General features: G+C 38.1%; 2 protein-coding genes across 2 annotated transcripts in view; one reads left to right on the top strand and one right to left on the bottom strand.

Moving 5' to 3' along the window:
- The window catches only part of ktub (Tub domain-containing protein ktub), a 116853-nt gene extending 110379 nt beyond the window's left edge, over positions 1 to 6474 (bottom strand). Inside the window, exon 1 of the mRNA XM_065217553.1 lies at positions 5732 to 6474. Coding sequence (XP_065073625.1) covers positions 5732 to 5776 — 45 coding nt within the window. The 5' untranslated portion in view covers positions 5777 to 6474. The remainder of the gene's footprint in view (positions 1 to 5731) is intronic.
- A 6581-nt stretch (positions 6475 to 13055) lies between these two features.
- The window catches only part of fl(2)d (female lethal d), a 56649-nt gene continuing 53170 nt past the window's right edge, over positions 13056 to 16534 (top strand). Inside the window, exon 1 of the mRNA XM_065217550.1 lies at positions 13056 to 13190. The gene's annotated coding sequence lies outside the window, so the exon portion shown is untranslated. The remainder of the gene's footprint in view (positions 13191 to 16534) is intronic.

Here is a 16534-nt window from a genome sequence, read left to right as displayed (position 1 = left end):
CATGTATAAGAACATCTGACCTAACGCACTGACAAGAACCAACCATAACCGACCCACTGCATCGAAACAGAACCAACTTCTATAACGGACTCGGAATACACCACCATAACAATTAGCCGACCAAATGCACCAAACCAGGAACATCTACTAACTACGACAGCATCTCGACAGCCAACTATGACAAACAAATACTCCGTTACTAGGGAGGTCTCTTCTGGACTGTCCACTTCTCCTAATTAGTGCGTCCCTTCTGGATACCCCACCTCATTAACTCTATAACTAGGGGGTCCCTTCTGGGTCCCCACCGCTATTTCAAACTCTGTCACTAGGGGGACCCCTTCTGGATTCCCCAATATTCGTCCAGAGATGAACCAGTCTCTGGCTGAAAGTCTCGCTAATAAAGATCAATGAGCTGGATTACCGAGGTGAAGCAGTCGGTTAAGTTGTGTGAGTAAAATCCCTGTACGATACATGCAATTAGTGACGTCACTAATTGCGTTTACGTTGATTTTTTTGATTACTAATACAACCATATTTCACGATATGCTTCACGATATGCTTCACCTCTCTATGTACCTCATTGAATAAAGATAACCTAACCTAACCTGTCTGGAAACGTCGTATCATATGAGAAACGATGCGTTGAATTTGCTTAGCATGATTTGAAATTAAATAATCATGGTAATAGGATATTCAAGACATTGAATAAACAAATGATTTCTCTGTTATAGTAACATGGACATTTTAATTTTTGGCACCTTTATAGGATTATTTTTAAAGAAGTGACGTTAAGCGTGACAGCATGCTTGGCATCAGTGCTGCAAAATTTCGACAATACTCGGTGATACTCAAAATTCTGCTTTGGTCACTCGTTTGAGCTAACAGTCATCGTCAAGGCAAACCATGTCAATTGTCAGTAGCATTTTTGTCAGTGACGAACATGTGCTGATTTGTTTATATGCTAAATTTGAGATGAAATTAAATGGCTTGAGCAAAACAATTACATGGAGCCATTAAAGTGAATAAGCATCTACGTCCTGAACGGCTTGGATAACAATAATGTGTCTCAGAATGCAAGAAATTACACTTTCTGTTACCAGTTGAATCTTTGTCATTGACGAAAAAATGAATGAGATTTTGACAAAGATTTTTTTGAGGATCAAGTCTATCATTGACTATGTGAAAAACAATTTTGTCAATATCGCGCAAAAGTCTGTCAATGACAATGACAAATCTCAGCACTGCTTGGCATACACAGTTTTGCTCACAAACTGCTCATTTGCTAATAAATTTGCACAGAGTTGACGAAACATAGTTCTGTTTGAAGCAGTCGATAGAATAGAGTTTAAACTTTTTTTATAAATAGGTTAAAAAAGGATATTTTAATTCTAGTAATAAACTGTATTTGATTTTGCGTTGCAAAAAATGAAGTGAGAAATGCTCACTGCACATCTCGGACTTTAAGTGTAAAAATTTATTCGTGTTGATTCAAATAATAAGATATAGCCACTCTTTACATGTCTACAGTAAACTATGATCCTAATCTATCAATTACTTTAAAGGAAACTAAATTTCAACAACTGAGTAAAAAGTTATTAACAAATGAGCAGTTGGTGTGTAGAACTGTGCATGCCAAGCATGCGCGAGAGTACACCAAGACGAACTCATTTCAATAAACAGGGTGGCAAGTGAATTTCCATTTTGAAATTCCTGGTTTTCCTGGTCAATGATTTAAAAATTTCCTGGTTTTAAAAACCATGTTTAAATACAATTTTTATTAAAAAAGATAAAGTGAATCCTTGTACCATCATTTTTCGCACAATGCGGAATTTCAAAAACCAAAATAGGTATTAAGGTTCTTGTGAATGCCCGGGAAATCTTTATCTGATTGTTTGCTGTAAAGAAGCTAGCCTATCTAATGTCTGAATCTTAGAGATCTATAAGCCCCTAAATCTTGAGATTTCTGTTTTTGAAACTGTGATTTTTTTTTAACTTTATTATTGAGATTTTTAGTCAACGGGCTAGTTTATCTCAAGGTGAAATTGCGAAGTGTGATATGAATGAGGACTATTTAAGCAAACCTTTGCTTCTAACAATTTTACGGATTTCCAGTTTGTTTAAATTTTCCGCAAATTGTCAACGATTAAGGATCTTATTTAGCGGAATTTTGATTACAACATGATTCCAAAATCATATGATTAAAAAATTTCATAAACAACGCTTGTTTAATAACTCTTATTATTAAAAAGACTGGCTGCTGAAGTTCATAGAAACTCCCTAAAGTTCGTAGAACTTCCCAGAAGCGTTAAGGTCTTTCCTGAAGGGTTCATTGAAGTTTGTATTGTCTGAATTTCATGAGACTTCCCTGAAGTTCGAAGGACTTTTTTTAAGATCTTAGGACTTCCCTGAAGTTCCGAGTTTTTTGAAATTCATAGGAATTTCTTAAATATCGTAGAAGTACCACGAAGTTCGTAGAAATTCTCAGAAATTCGTAAGACTTCCTTCAAGTTCAAAGAACTTTCTCGATCTGAGGACTTCCCTGAAGTTTGAAGGACTTAACTGAATGTATGAGGACCCTAAATCTAGAAGAGCTTCCCTGAAGTTCATAAAGCTTTAAATATCGAAGGGTTTTCCAAAAGTTTGTGGGTCTTTCCTTAATTTCTTGGAAATTCCCTGAAGTTTGGAGAGCTGCCATGACTACCAGTAGTTCAATCGACTACTCGGAAGTTCTAGGAACTTTTTTGAGCTTGGAGAACTATGTTAAGTTTAGAGGACTTCCCAAGAGTATTGAAGACTTCTCTGAAGATCGGAAAAAAATCCATAAGTGTCATAGGATTATCCTTAAGTTTTAAGCAATGCCTAAATGTTGTAGAAAATTCTGTAAAAATCGTAGTTATTCCCCAAAGATTAAAGGACTTCCCTGAAGTTCGTAAGACTTCTCTGACATTTGTAGAACTTCTCTGAAGGTTCGGAGAGATTTCCTGACCGTCGTAGGTCATCACAGTAGTTCACAGGATTTTCCTGAAACTTGTAAGACTTTCCCGAATTTTGTAGAACTTGCATGAAGTTCGAAGGCCTTATCTGAAGTTTTTAGAAATAGAACTTTTTTATTGAACATGTTGAACAGGTACTTCAAAGTAGTTACGCGTCGGCACTGCTTAAGTCTGCTATCAATTAAGCACAAATCATACATGCAATTGATTCGAGAAAAAAATTAAATTAAAAATAAATACAAAATATATTTACTAAATTCTCAGGGTAAATTTTGTTCATCAATGTTTAGTTGTGTGAAAGATTTAGCTTGAACAAAATGGTTAGTTTTGACCTGATTATAAAAAGAAACTTTTCATTAAATTATACAAACAAGATCATTTTCCTGGTGGACTTATGAAATTCCTGGTTTTTCCCGGTTTTTCCTGGTGAAAATAAATTCCCGACTTTTTCTCGGTTTTCCTGGTTTTCCTGGTTTTCCTGGTGCACTTGCCACCCTGAATAAATTACCGTATGCGTGATAATGTTTGCACCATCGTACAAATAAGGTTCCCGTTTCACCTGTGCATACAATGCCTTGGTTTTCTTTGAATGCACGTAACCTATAGCTCATACCGTAGTAGGCTGTGTATAAAAGAAAATGATTTACTTAGTTTGACAGTTGCACCATGACGAAGTGACAGCGTATTCGTGATTTGTCCCACGCGCAAATGTCGCAAAAAGACATTTCAATCGCCGTGGGAGTGTCCCGGTGGACCGGCAAAAGGGTTTTAGACCGAGAAAAGAAAGGACAACTATCCGCCACAGGTCGTCCGAGTTCACCTCGGGTTCCGAGGGTTATCGCTGCTATCAAAAGGAAGATTCGGTTGAATCCAGTGCGTTCAATAAGGAAAATGACAAAGGAACACGGGATCAGTGACTTTATGGCACGGAAGATCGTAAAGGAAGATTGCGGGGCGAAGTCGAGGGCATGGAAAAAAAACTCACATGATTACCAACCGCACCCGGGAGCTACGAGTCGAACGATGCAAGAAAATCTTGAGTTGAGCATGTTTACCGTCGATCCCGTATCAAATTCCAGAACCGACCGGTATATTAGTTCTCTTCCGGTAAAAGACGTGGCCGACGAGCACAAGAACGTGTATCTGACCAAGCATCCTGTATGTTCTTCCGTGGATCAAAGAATAGTACGGTCCGAAGCCAAATGTTGTATTTCAACAAGATGGGGATCCGTGCCACACCTCGAACCGCACTCAGAAGTGGTTGCAGGAACATCTTCCGTTCTGGGCGAAGGATATGTGGCCGCCATCCAGCCCCGATATTAATCCGCTGGATTACTCAATGTGGCGCGTCATGAAGGCCAAGGCCTGTTCTAAACGCCACCCGAGTACAGCAAGCGTCAGACAAACATTGACCCGTACCTGAAGAGAAATGGATCCTGACTACATTATTAGAACCTGCCGTGCGTTTGGAATACGGTATTATTCCAATTGTTTTTAATTTATTTTCTTAAAATTCATTCGTACTGAAAATACTGATACTCACAAAAGGGGGCCAGTACTGACAACCATAGTCCCAAGCTTGACTTTGAACACCTTTGAACAAAATGGGAAAATTCAAATAAAAAAGTTATGGTAAAACAACGTGTTTTAAAGGGTATATTACCATTTGATTTCACCCTATAACTTCGTCCACTTGGGAGATAGACAATTTTTGTCTGCAACAATGTATCTTAAAATGACTTCATCTACAATGTTTTCATAGATGTTCATCAATTTAAATAAGGCATAAAAAAATTATTATTTTTATCTGGGTGTATACCCCGCTTAAACAAAAGTTTTCACTACTCAAAAAAATAAGAAACATTCTAGAAGACATCAAAATGTTACAGTCAATAGCCATGTCCCACATCTTTTGATTCCGACCCACTGTGCGGCGCCGTCTGGGATTGAACCCAGGCCCTTTGAAGTGAGAGGCAGTCACGCTAACACCACCGCCGCCGCTAACACCTCTATGCCAATCAGTAAAAATCCAACGGGCCTGTTGGATTTCGTTGATTATTCTGTTTTCGTTTCATCATCAGCAGCTCGGCATTTGAATAATGACATCAGAAAAGAAAAGTAGAACTAGTTTTCGAGCCTAGTTGTAATAACCCACAGCCGCGGAGTTATGGTAGGTAACTCTCTCATTTCTATATGGTATAGCGCGTATTGTTATTATTTCTTAGGACTTTCAAAACAACGATAAAAAAAAACAACGCGAGAGTAAGTACGCGATTGGGGTACGAAAAGAAAATCGATTAAGATGACCCATTTGCGCGGCCCCTCGCCACACTGTGATGGGGTTTTCCTACTCGTTTTGAATAAAACATCTTCAAGTTTACATGCCTAGTCGCTTACTACGTAAAAGCACTACAACCAGACGGAATGGAGCGTCACTGCGGGAAATTAATTTCCATTGCGGAGACCTCCGCAGTCTCCAGCGATGACTTACTACTGGTATTTTATTACTGCCAGCGGTAATTCCCTTTTATGATGCCCTTCAGTGTGTCGATTAACCGCCTCAATAGCCGAGAATGAAAGCGACTAATCTTCTACTTAGACGGCGAAAAGCCTTTTTTTTTCACCCCACGACGGGGACACTGAGGAAACCCAAACAAATGCCTCCATTATAGGTGATTAAAGGGTGTGGAATAGGTATATGTACAAACAAAAATCTAGACTGTTTTCCGATTATTTACTTGCTGTTCTAGCTTCTGGTGTCTGCTATTATTGATTGCACTCATTTCTGCTCCGTTTCAGTACTCCGTGCACTGCGCTAGCCTATTGGGATGAATGATGAATGATGGATAAGCCGTCCAGTTATGAATGGACTCCTCTCTATACGTTCGGTTTCTTCACTTTGCACAATTATTATATTTAAGGAAAAAGCACTTCTTTCACAAACACCGCCCAAATGCTCTGCTGCAGCAGTATGACTCCTTGTTGCAGCTGCAGACAACAACTCCACTGCAATATGTATTTTAGCCTAAAGTACACACGCGAAACCGATGATACTAAAAAGCAGTATCCAGCTCCCGTCCCGTAACTATTTTATCGATATGTCAAACGGACGACGCATTCGCGATTGCATTCAATATCTCCTCGGCGGCAGGCTGTGTATTCTAATACCAAGACCGACTTCACAAGCCGTCGTGTATCGTTACATTATTGCTGGCTGCCACTTTTCCCATATACGTAAACGACGGTGCACGGACTCTAGGTATATGTTAGAGAACCACTCCGTGCAGCACTTTATTTTTCAACAACAACAACACTATTCTATGTTTCTTTCTTGCTTTGGATATTTATTCTGCTTTATACACACAGCACATACACACTGGACTGACTGGACTGGAGTAAATCTATGGGCTGGACTCTGTGACCGACTGACTCTGTGTGCAGAACGAAGGCAACCGCGAGGTTCCCGTTTTTGCGTCCTACCAGCTGCACGCCTTAACAAACAATGAACACTGGTTCTCTCTCTCTTCAGGAACGACGCTGTGGAACTGGAAGTTGGATACACTACCGCCGCACTATGGGGATTCCGGTGGCCAATAAGAAGAAGACCGACTTTCACTGATTCAAAATATGCGTATTACCATATCGAAGTAAATGCCCTAGCTGCCTAATTTGATATGACTAGCAGAAAATACAAGTTATGAAAGTTGAAAGAACTGATAAGTCATAGAAAAGTATACCATTTTTTAGCTTGAAACCTGAGCTTTCCGAAATTGTGGACGAAATTACGCACCGAGCATGTTTATTTTCACAAAATAAAAAGTTTCTCCAAGTTCCTCGAAACTATTTATGAGGGAATAAAGTCTAAACATAGACGCTGCTTTGAAAGGTGATTTCAACTGCACTATCGTAGGAACGCTCAATTTAAAATCTTAATGTTTTGAACAATTAAACCATCTTCATAAATTGAAAATCTATTTCTTATAAAATCGAATATACCGATATCAAAACTAGAAATAAAATCTGATCGAAGTGGTTTCATCAACATCGGTCAAGAAATTATGAGATGGAGGCTTTAACCATTTGTTTAGATGAAAAAGCTTGGGTACGCAAAGGTTAATAGTACGTTCAGACTACAGAGTTATAACATGTTATAGCGCTATCTTGATGGTGGTTTCTGTGTTGCAATTATTTGACAACCGTTATAACATGTTATAACTCTCCAGTCTGGACAGCGTTTAACGCTCCAACTAAAGAGCTAATAGTACGTTCAGACTACATAGTTATAACATATTATAGCGCTATCTTGATGGTGTTTTCTGTGTTGCAATTATTTGACAATCGTTATAACGTGTTATAACTCTCCAGTCTGGACAGCGTTTAAAACGCCGGCCAGACTGACGAGTTATAACATGTTATAACGGTTGTCAAATAATTGCAACACAGAAACCACCATCAAGATAGTGCTATAACATGTTATAACTCTGTAGTCTGAACGTACTATAAGGGTAGAAATATGCCCAAATACATATATCTAATCTAGATAAACATTTCAAAAGGTCCTATCTGCATTGATTAATTCTCTTCATCGACTTTCTCTTTCGTTGATAACTCAGAAGCAGAACGTTTCCCTGTTGTATTTGTGGTTTTGGACGCTAGATAAGAATCTGTTTTATCAAACTATGTGGTTAAAATAGCACGAAATCTGTTTGCATAGGTTATCAACAGAAGGAGAGAATCGATCAAAGCAGATAGGACCATTTGAAATGTTCATCGAGTAATGTACCAAACAATCAATTTACGCGACAAACATATTTTTGGCCACCTGTTTGCATGGGATCATCCCATAGTGAACCGGTGCAAACGTAGCCATAACGGTGAAGCGTGTACACGAGAGAGTGTTTGAATGAACCGAACCCAGTGGAATGAATGCTCGCGGATCGTTCAACATACAAACGGAGAGCATAGCTGTTTTGGCTGAGTTCTGGTCGATTCTGGCCCATAAAGCAGCATAAGACATGGCTGGTGATAGCAGACATCGAAAGACCAACGTCGGATTCGAATTTTATCAAATGATCAGCCGTCTCCCCATTTATGCGTCCTGTAACTGTAAGCTGGGTTTAGACAGTGCAAGTCAATTGATCAAGTCAGTTGAATTCAACTGATTAGAACGCGAATTGATCTCAACTGACTTGATGAACTCGCTTGAATTGAAAAAAGTTGGACCAAGCTCAACTTTTCAAGCCAATTGAATTCAAGTGAGTTGATCAATTGACTTGAATCGCAAGGGGCACGCAATAACCTTTAACTCCAACGCAGGCAACGGCTGTAATTAAATAATTCCAATAACTACTGCTTTAATTACATTAATTACACAATGTAGAACATTACAGGCATAACATTTGATAACGGCACAAAAGCATTTGTAAACAAACTTTCTAAGGCCCTTTACACGCAAACAAAAGTACGCCCACGCAAACAAATACCACTTTCGGAAAGGTGATAGTTGCCCCTATCCGATGATTTTGTTGGTTTGCGTGGGCGTACTTTGGTTCACGTGTAAAGGGCCTTAGAAAGTTTGTTTGCCAATGCTTTTGTGCCGTTATCAAGTGTTATGCCTGATTAACTACTTTATAACTCCTTTAATTACAGTTGAAATTTTGTAATTAAAGTACATTAATTACGGATAGATAATTTGAATAACCGTCAGTAGTACTTCAAAACGCATTAATTACTTTAAGTACTTTTGATTGCATTTTAACTCCAACGCACCGGTTCTTTGTATTGCGTGCCCCTCGGGGTTTTCTCCCACAAATTTTATGAAGTTATCGTCAGAATTGTTTTGGAATTTTCCTCAGAAATTACTATCAGCTTTCATTCAAATTTTTATTGAATTCAGTTCATGGTTTTTTTAATGCTCCTCAAAACTATCTCAGGCTTCTCATGAAATCGAAAATTCCTTAGAACTACCTTAACAGCAGATTGAAGTTGGTGTTTTTCTCAAAGATTTTATTCCCCTTGGAGTGAGTTCCTTAGAAATTATAATTAAATTCCATGCGCCTTTAAAACTGTGCATGAATTTGACTTTAGTTTATTGAATTTTTTGAAGAAAAATCCTAATTTCAAAAACTTGGTCAAATTTTAAATTTATAAGAAATACGCATATTCCAGGAGAGACAAACCAGCCAATGGCTGAACGTTTCGTTAATAAAGTAACCTAAACTAACCATATTTCAGAACCAAAAAAGTTCGTTAAATCCTCTGATTTTATTCAAATTGATTTGTTTCTGAAGATTAATCCACTCTGGATAAGTAATGTTCAATGTGTGAATGAAAATAACGAGGATAAGATATAAAATTTGTTGCACCCATCAGATACAAACATTTTGAATGTATTTGGCCACCTTATGCATGCTCATGTGCTCCTGTGGAGACATTTTCAGAGGTTTTAATAGATTCTTGAATGCCAATTTACACATTTGGGGGCTGTTCATAAACTACGTAAACAATTTTTTTGGGATTCTTGACCCCTCCCCCTGCGTAGACAATTGTCCATACAAAAATTTTAAAATTTGTATTGGCCGTATCCCCCTAAACTGTCTACGTAGTTTATGAACAGCCCCTAAGCGCTCTTGAAGTGTAGGAATATTGCTCCACCCCTAGTGATAAAAACCAAGGCTTGAGCGCCTTTTGCATGCTGAAATGACTTAACAAAACATAATATAAACTGTTAGGAATCAGCTGCCGGAGAAACGAATATGCGAATATTTTTGAAATATTTATTAATATTTAGAACTATATCAAACGTTTGGATTGGTTACTCACATTACAGTTCGAATTATTTCACCTACACGTTCCGTGGTCAATATCTCATCCCGTTAGCACGGTGCTGTTATTGATCATTCACACACTTACAATATAATTTAAATTCAATTCGCAATTCCAGCAGATCTTATAATTAATCTAGCGGTGCCAGTAGTGTAGTGGTAAGTGTGATTAGCTCTTACCCCAGCAGGTTCAATCCCAGTCAGCACCGCCGGGATTTATCTCTGATCACGTCTTCCTTCGGAAGGGAAGTAAAGCCGTTGGTCCCCGGTTCATGAGTTGATGAGCCGATAGGTAGGGTTCAGGCAAAGATATCTAATTAACAAGATATCCCACTAATCATTTCCTTATACCAGGCATATAATTACCACCCTTAAGTAATCGCAGTGCCATCTGTTGAGTGCACATTGAAACTGTTGGGAGTTCCCCGTCAACTTCACCACCAGGGTTCAATAACAGACAGGTATCAGCATGACAGATGTCAACGCGTACGTTGATGATCAGCCGAGGGAAGAGGGCGATATCATCAGACCCCCTTCACTCTTTGGAATTTATAGAGACAGATAACAGCGCCAATAGGTTTGTGACGATACAACGTTGAACTGCAGCGTTGGAAGAAAACACACACACCATCATATATGTACGAACCCACACCTCTGAGTGGAGGAGGGTACAGCGCAAATCAAAACACGGAGCGGTGTCATCACTCATCGTCATCACTCAGTTTCGGCAGCTTCAGTTTCCTTTCAGTCATTGAAAAATACCTTCGTTATAAAATAGAATAGTAATCAATATTCCAACGTAATTTTTGAACAGCCAATAGCATGCAGCGTTGGTCAAGGAAGACAACATATTTTATTACTGTTTAGCAATGATTTCGATACGTTGCGTTTTTCCATGTATACTTCTATGCTTATAAAGATTATGTTGAGCAACAGCTTCATAAATCATAAAATCTCGATTACTTTTTCGAAGGGAAGTGTCTGCATTTGCATCTTACTGATACCGGTGGTGATATTGGAAACTCGTTCACTCGAAAGCAGAAACAAGCCCATCATGATGTGAGCTTAGATTTGATTGTTTTCTCAAGCGTTTCTGATGCGTATAACGTGGTAATGATTGAAAATCGAAGCAATTATAACGAAGTGAGAATCTTGCTATAGCAATATAATGATGATGACATCGATCATCATCTTCCCTCGGCTGATCATCAACGTCCGCGCTGGCATATGTCATACTGACACCTGTCATTTATTGAGCCCTGGTGGTGAAGTTGGCAGGAGACTCCAAACAGTTTCAATGTGCACTCACCAGATGGCACTGCGATCACATAAGGGTGTTGTATCCATAGCCTTGTTAGAAGAATTGATTAGTGGGATATCTTGTTAATTAAATATCTTTGATTTTCCCCAAATGTATTAGAATGTTTTGGTTATATCTCTTTCACTCTACTCAAAACTGAAATGCATAAAAAAATGACAAAATGATACACACTTTGCACACTGTCAAAGAATCATTGTACACAAAATCAACTTTGTTCAAATCAAAACAAAAAAACTAACCCATCTGGTGGATGATGGCACAAGCTTCCAAGAAAATTCTATTACAGTGAACCACATTATTTTAATGGATTTCTTCACCAGTTAGTCGTCTGTCACTTCGTTTGTCACCATAGTCAGGAATACTTTTTTGCAGAAAAAAAAACTTATTTTCAATATAAACACGCTTATTAGCGTTAAATCTCGAGTCTACTATAATTTCAGTATATTTGAGTATGAATGGTAACAAATTTACTATGATTCTGGCAAATCTACTATGTTTGCTCAAAATGCTATGTTATTTTAATAGAAATAATAGTAAAATTTAATGAAATTGTTTTCTGAAAAAATCTATTGGTGAGGGTATTTAATTTAACTTTATTTTAGTATTTGTAGCGTAGTCTGAACGTTGTAACAATGGATAAATTAATCGGGAATAGTGAAATATGTTCCGCTTCAAGGCGAAAATTTCAGCCCTCATCAGAAGAACCTTCAAAATTCTTTCATCAGCGGAGGCTCAAACCATCGCTAAGTTTTTATTCAATTCCTCTATTAACTTGAAAGCGAAATTAAATGGGCGACTGTTGTTATTGAAGTTTAGTAAATTTGAACAAATTGAAGTTTAGTAAATTTGAGTTAATTTTTAAACAAATGGTAAACAGAACTTTTTAAACAAACGTGAAACAGAAAGCATTTTCTTTAACACTATCATCCATACTAAAACAATTTCGAGGCACGCACGATAAGTTTGTTTGAAAATAAGCTCGAGCTGTGGCATCATGATTTTTTTTAAATCTGAATGAATGAACCTTAATATTGAAGGTTTCCCAAAAGTTCAGGTTAATTAAAATAAACACAATTTCTTTGGACAGAAATGCTGTAGCGACAAAACTTTTATTCTACTTATAATATTTTCAAATTCAAATTCAAGAGATTCGTAAATTAAAACCGATCTTCTCAAATCATCATTATTATAAGGTTGTATATAGATAAGCGATAAATTAAATTTTTCGCTGTAATAATTACTATTTACAATTTTTATTGCTTTATGACAAACGAAACGAAACCTGCAATATATATTTAATCATGCCCAAAATAAAATACATACCTATCACCCTAATAAAAAATAACCATAAATGAACGATAACCCAAATAATTGAACTTTTCCACTAATGGTTTGGAAGATACCCAGAACACGTCGTTAAGCAAAATAACCATAACAATTTTATTAGGGCAGCGTTCAACAACGGTTAATCCCGTACTCACCACCCTACTACGACAGAGTGCGTCAACCATTCGTGCTCTTTTTTGTTTATGCTGCATGGGATCCCTGCCCAAAAGAGGGATCAAAACCAGACGCACGACAACCCGACCTCACGTTTGTCAAACCTGCTTGCACCAACACATCCTCACCGCAACTGTAAACTCGTCAGGTGTTTCATCAACACAACCAAACAACCAAACACAGCCGAAGGACAGAACGAGATAGCAACAAAACACTCCAACCATACCTATCCCTATCTCTCCAACGCCTTCCCTGACGAAGTCTGGTGCCACTTCCAAGCGCAACATAAACTGCTCAGTCGAATGCACACCCACTACCGTCTCGATTGCTATCGCTTCGTTTTCGTCTCAAAGCACACACACACACTAGCCTGAAAAAGGGAAATTTTTACATTGCCGTCGTCGTCGTCGAAGACCAAAAAAATCCTCAATCGCGATCTGAAAATGGTAAAAGTGGCTTCATCGCTGAGCCAACGGTGGTGCGTTTTGTGCAAAATTCAAGACTAAATCCGGCGAAAAAGTGCTTCAAAACGTCCGGAAAGTGCAGTGCAAGGTGAGACCCGTTCGTTTGTGATATTTTCCGCCGGGGAAAAGTGTTTTCCGATGGGGAAATCCGTGTTTTAAAATTGCCAACCAACCAGCCAAGTCAGTCAGCCCAAACGCAAGAGGCACCAGGCAGCGGATATTAAAATGGGGGGTTCAAGTACCTTCACCCATACACCATTGATTGGGAGCGAATGTTCACGTCAGAAAAGTGCTTCTTGCTCGCCAACTCGTTGCAAATCAAAAGGCGAGGAAAAAAATGGTTGCCCAGAGGAATTTCGGTGCGATTTTTCGTTGGTGGATGGGTTTTTGGAATTATGGTTGAGGAAAATGCTTTTTTCCAAACCCAAGAGTGCAAAAATTTCACACGGTTTGGTGCGAGTGGAAATTTCTTTAGGCGTCACCATTTTCCATGCGTAACTGGGGCATGTGAAGAGTGCTGAAAAAAAAAACCGAAGTGTGATCTTACAGTGGAACCCGGCTAGTGCGGTTGTTGTTATGAAAGCGTTCCTGGCATGCGAGAGGGTTTTCCACGAATGTGGGTGGTGGCGGCTTTAGACGCTGGCTGACACAAATTGGTGGTGCTTGATTGATGTTGGCTAATTATTGAGCCACGTTTGAAATCATCTCTTCTTAGTTGGTGGTGCCCGAATCTGGGGGTCCCGACAGCTAAGTATGCAATCGTTGTCAGAAAAATACTTATGAAAAAGAAATTGCCGAAACTATGGTTTATTTGAAACATAACGTTGTAAAACACAAACAATTCTAAATTAGTAATTAGTTTCGTTTCAGAGAAGTTAGTTTATTTTGTGGAAAAGGTATCAAATCACTGTTTAGTATTTCAGGTTGATGTTTACAAGACTCTAGAATTAGATAAGCTAAAATTCAAGTGTGATGTAATTAGGGTTGTTTTGCCGGTAATACCGAATTACCGGTTTTTGATTAGTTTTTATATCCAATGCCTGTAGTTCAATTAGAGCAACTATAAGTATTACGTTAATTCTGATCTACTCTGATAATTTACAAATATCAAAATAAATCAATCAAAGATCCTAAGTTAGATTAAGACTCTTCAAAGGTTATTGAGCTATCTTTAGCTATTGTTATAAATTGTACCTAAATATAGCTGTTAAAACATTATTTTAAACTAAAAACAGCTTGCATCTTGAAGTTCTTAGAATGTTACAGATTGGAGTATAGTTGATATTTGAAAACAATGTTTTGTTTTGTAATTCAAAACTACGACATTGTCTATCGGTCATAATATTGTTTTTTGAAATAGCTTGGGCTAGCAACTGAGCTCGATTTGGACTGTTGAAAGTTTATCAACAATATTGGGTGGGATTAGCTGGATAATAGATTATTCATCCAAAAAGGTATATTTAGCTTGAAGTTAACAAAAAAATGCTTGCTGTACCTCTAATAAATCCATAGCAACCTATGTACAGTTCTCGATAGAACTGGAATTAGGGCGTAACAGCTTTTGTAAACAATTTCTTCTCCCGACGATTTCTAGGAATTCAAGGCACGCCCACGCAATTCAACATAACCATCGGGTAGGGGATTTCTTCTTCTACCCCCGGAGGTGAATCTACCCCAGGCTGAAAGCCTCCTTAATAAAGAAACCTTACCTTCTCCTACCCGACGGTGGTGTAGATTTGCGTGGACGAGCCTTGACTTGCTAGAAACCATCGAGAGAAGACATTGTTTACAAAAACTGTTCACTCTAAATAGAGTTAGTGTTTTGAACTTACACCTGTGTTCAATGTAATAGCAGCGCATGTCGATTTCCATACAAAATTATTAACTTTGACAAGTTGTAACTTTGTTCTCTTAAGATCAATTGAGCTGAAACGTTCGCCACAGAACTACAAATATGTTCAATTTTACGATTGCAAAATACCAAATTTTTGGAAGCACCTGCCGGAAAATGAGACACTAGGTAAAATTGTTCCAAAAATTTGTTTCCAAATCCACTCCAAAATTATTGACACCAACAGGTAGAGGATTGTTTCCTCTATCAGCTGGCATTGTTAATTTGGAGGGGTAAGCTTTTAGCTGCGAGCAATCGACAGCAGAAGCCATTGTTTACAAAAGCAATTACACCCCTTTGAAATGTTGGCACTGAATTATTCTTTTTGTGCAAGGCTGTTGACAGTTTCGGAAAGCTTAATTATTACAGCGATGGTGTTGTTCATCTATAATTTCAGAAGTGGCTTCAACTTACTCAGCCGCTCCTACGATACGTTTCTTACCTATGGCAAAGAAATTTTATTTCAAAAACGGATCTCTCTTTGTAAATCAAATTCTCTCTAGAACATAATTCGACTTCTTAGTTATTACTTACCTCTTGTTTGAATAAGAATTTATCTTTAAAAAGGAACAGAAGGAATTTTTCTCCTCAAAGATGCATGTTAGAACTATATATAGGAGACGTGTGTCGGAACCTACCTACTAATAAAAACCACATTCCAATTCTACACGTTGTAGATTCATTTTTATACCTGTGATCTTGACATTTCTATCTAGGGGATTAGTACTTAAGGCTAGATTTGGATAAGTTCTTTAGTGGAAATGACACTGATGAAGACTGCAAATTGTACTAGAAATACTTATCTGTCATGAATACCAAATTTAATTAAGTGGAATTAAATGGAAGATAACAAGCCACCCCCGACACGAATGCCACGATGATGGTAAAGTGTCGTTAGTAAATAATAATAATAATATTAATTTATAACCTGGAAACTCAGGGTATCTCAGGGCATTTTCTTTAATTTCAGGTTAAGATTTCTCAATCCATGTGAAAGCAGTTGAGGGCAGTCCACATCGCAATTTAAAAGTTTCGCTACAAATAAGGCTTGTTGCATTTTTCTTCTGTGTTCCAATGTGTCCAATAGCATGCATCGGTCTGCATAAGGTGGTAAATTATTTGGCCACGGCAAGCTGCGCAAAGCCAACCTCAAAAATCTTTTCTGAACACGTTCTATTCGGAGATTCCACACTAGCTCATATGGATACCATACCACAGATGCATTCTCAAGTATGGGCCGAACCAGATAGATATCGAGTAAACTAGAAGATTAAGCGTATTTTTCAACCGATTCGAGCATGAATATGGCATTAAATCTGGTTTTGAAAGTTGGTGCAAGGTAAAAAGTGAGGTTACGGGACACCACTGGGCCGAAATAAAGAGCAATATACTGCCTTCAAGCAGTGAGGGTCTGTGAAATCTCGTGCAATCTTCGAAATAAATCCCAGTATACGATTCGCCTTAGAGATGATCGAGGAATAGTGAAGATTGGAGGTCAACTTTGGGTCTAAAAGAACACCAAGATCACTGATACGTTCTAT

This window comes from Ochlerotatus camptorhynchus, unplaced genomic scaffold, assembly GCF_037179485.1.
Source record: "Ochlerotatus camptorhynchus isolate MF236.1 unplaced genomic scaffold, CSIRO-AGI_Acam_v1.1 ptg000077l, whole genome shotgun sequence".
NCBI lineage: Eukaryota > Metazoa > Arthropoda > Insecta > Diptera > Culicidae > Ochlerotatus > Ochlerotatus camptorhynchus.
Note: the sequence above shows the minus strand (reverse complement) of the source record. Positions and strands in the feature narration are given on the sequence as shown.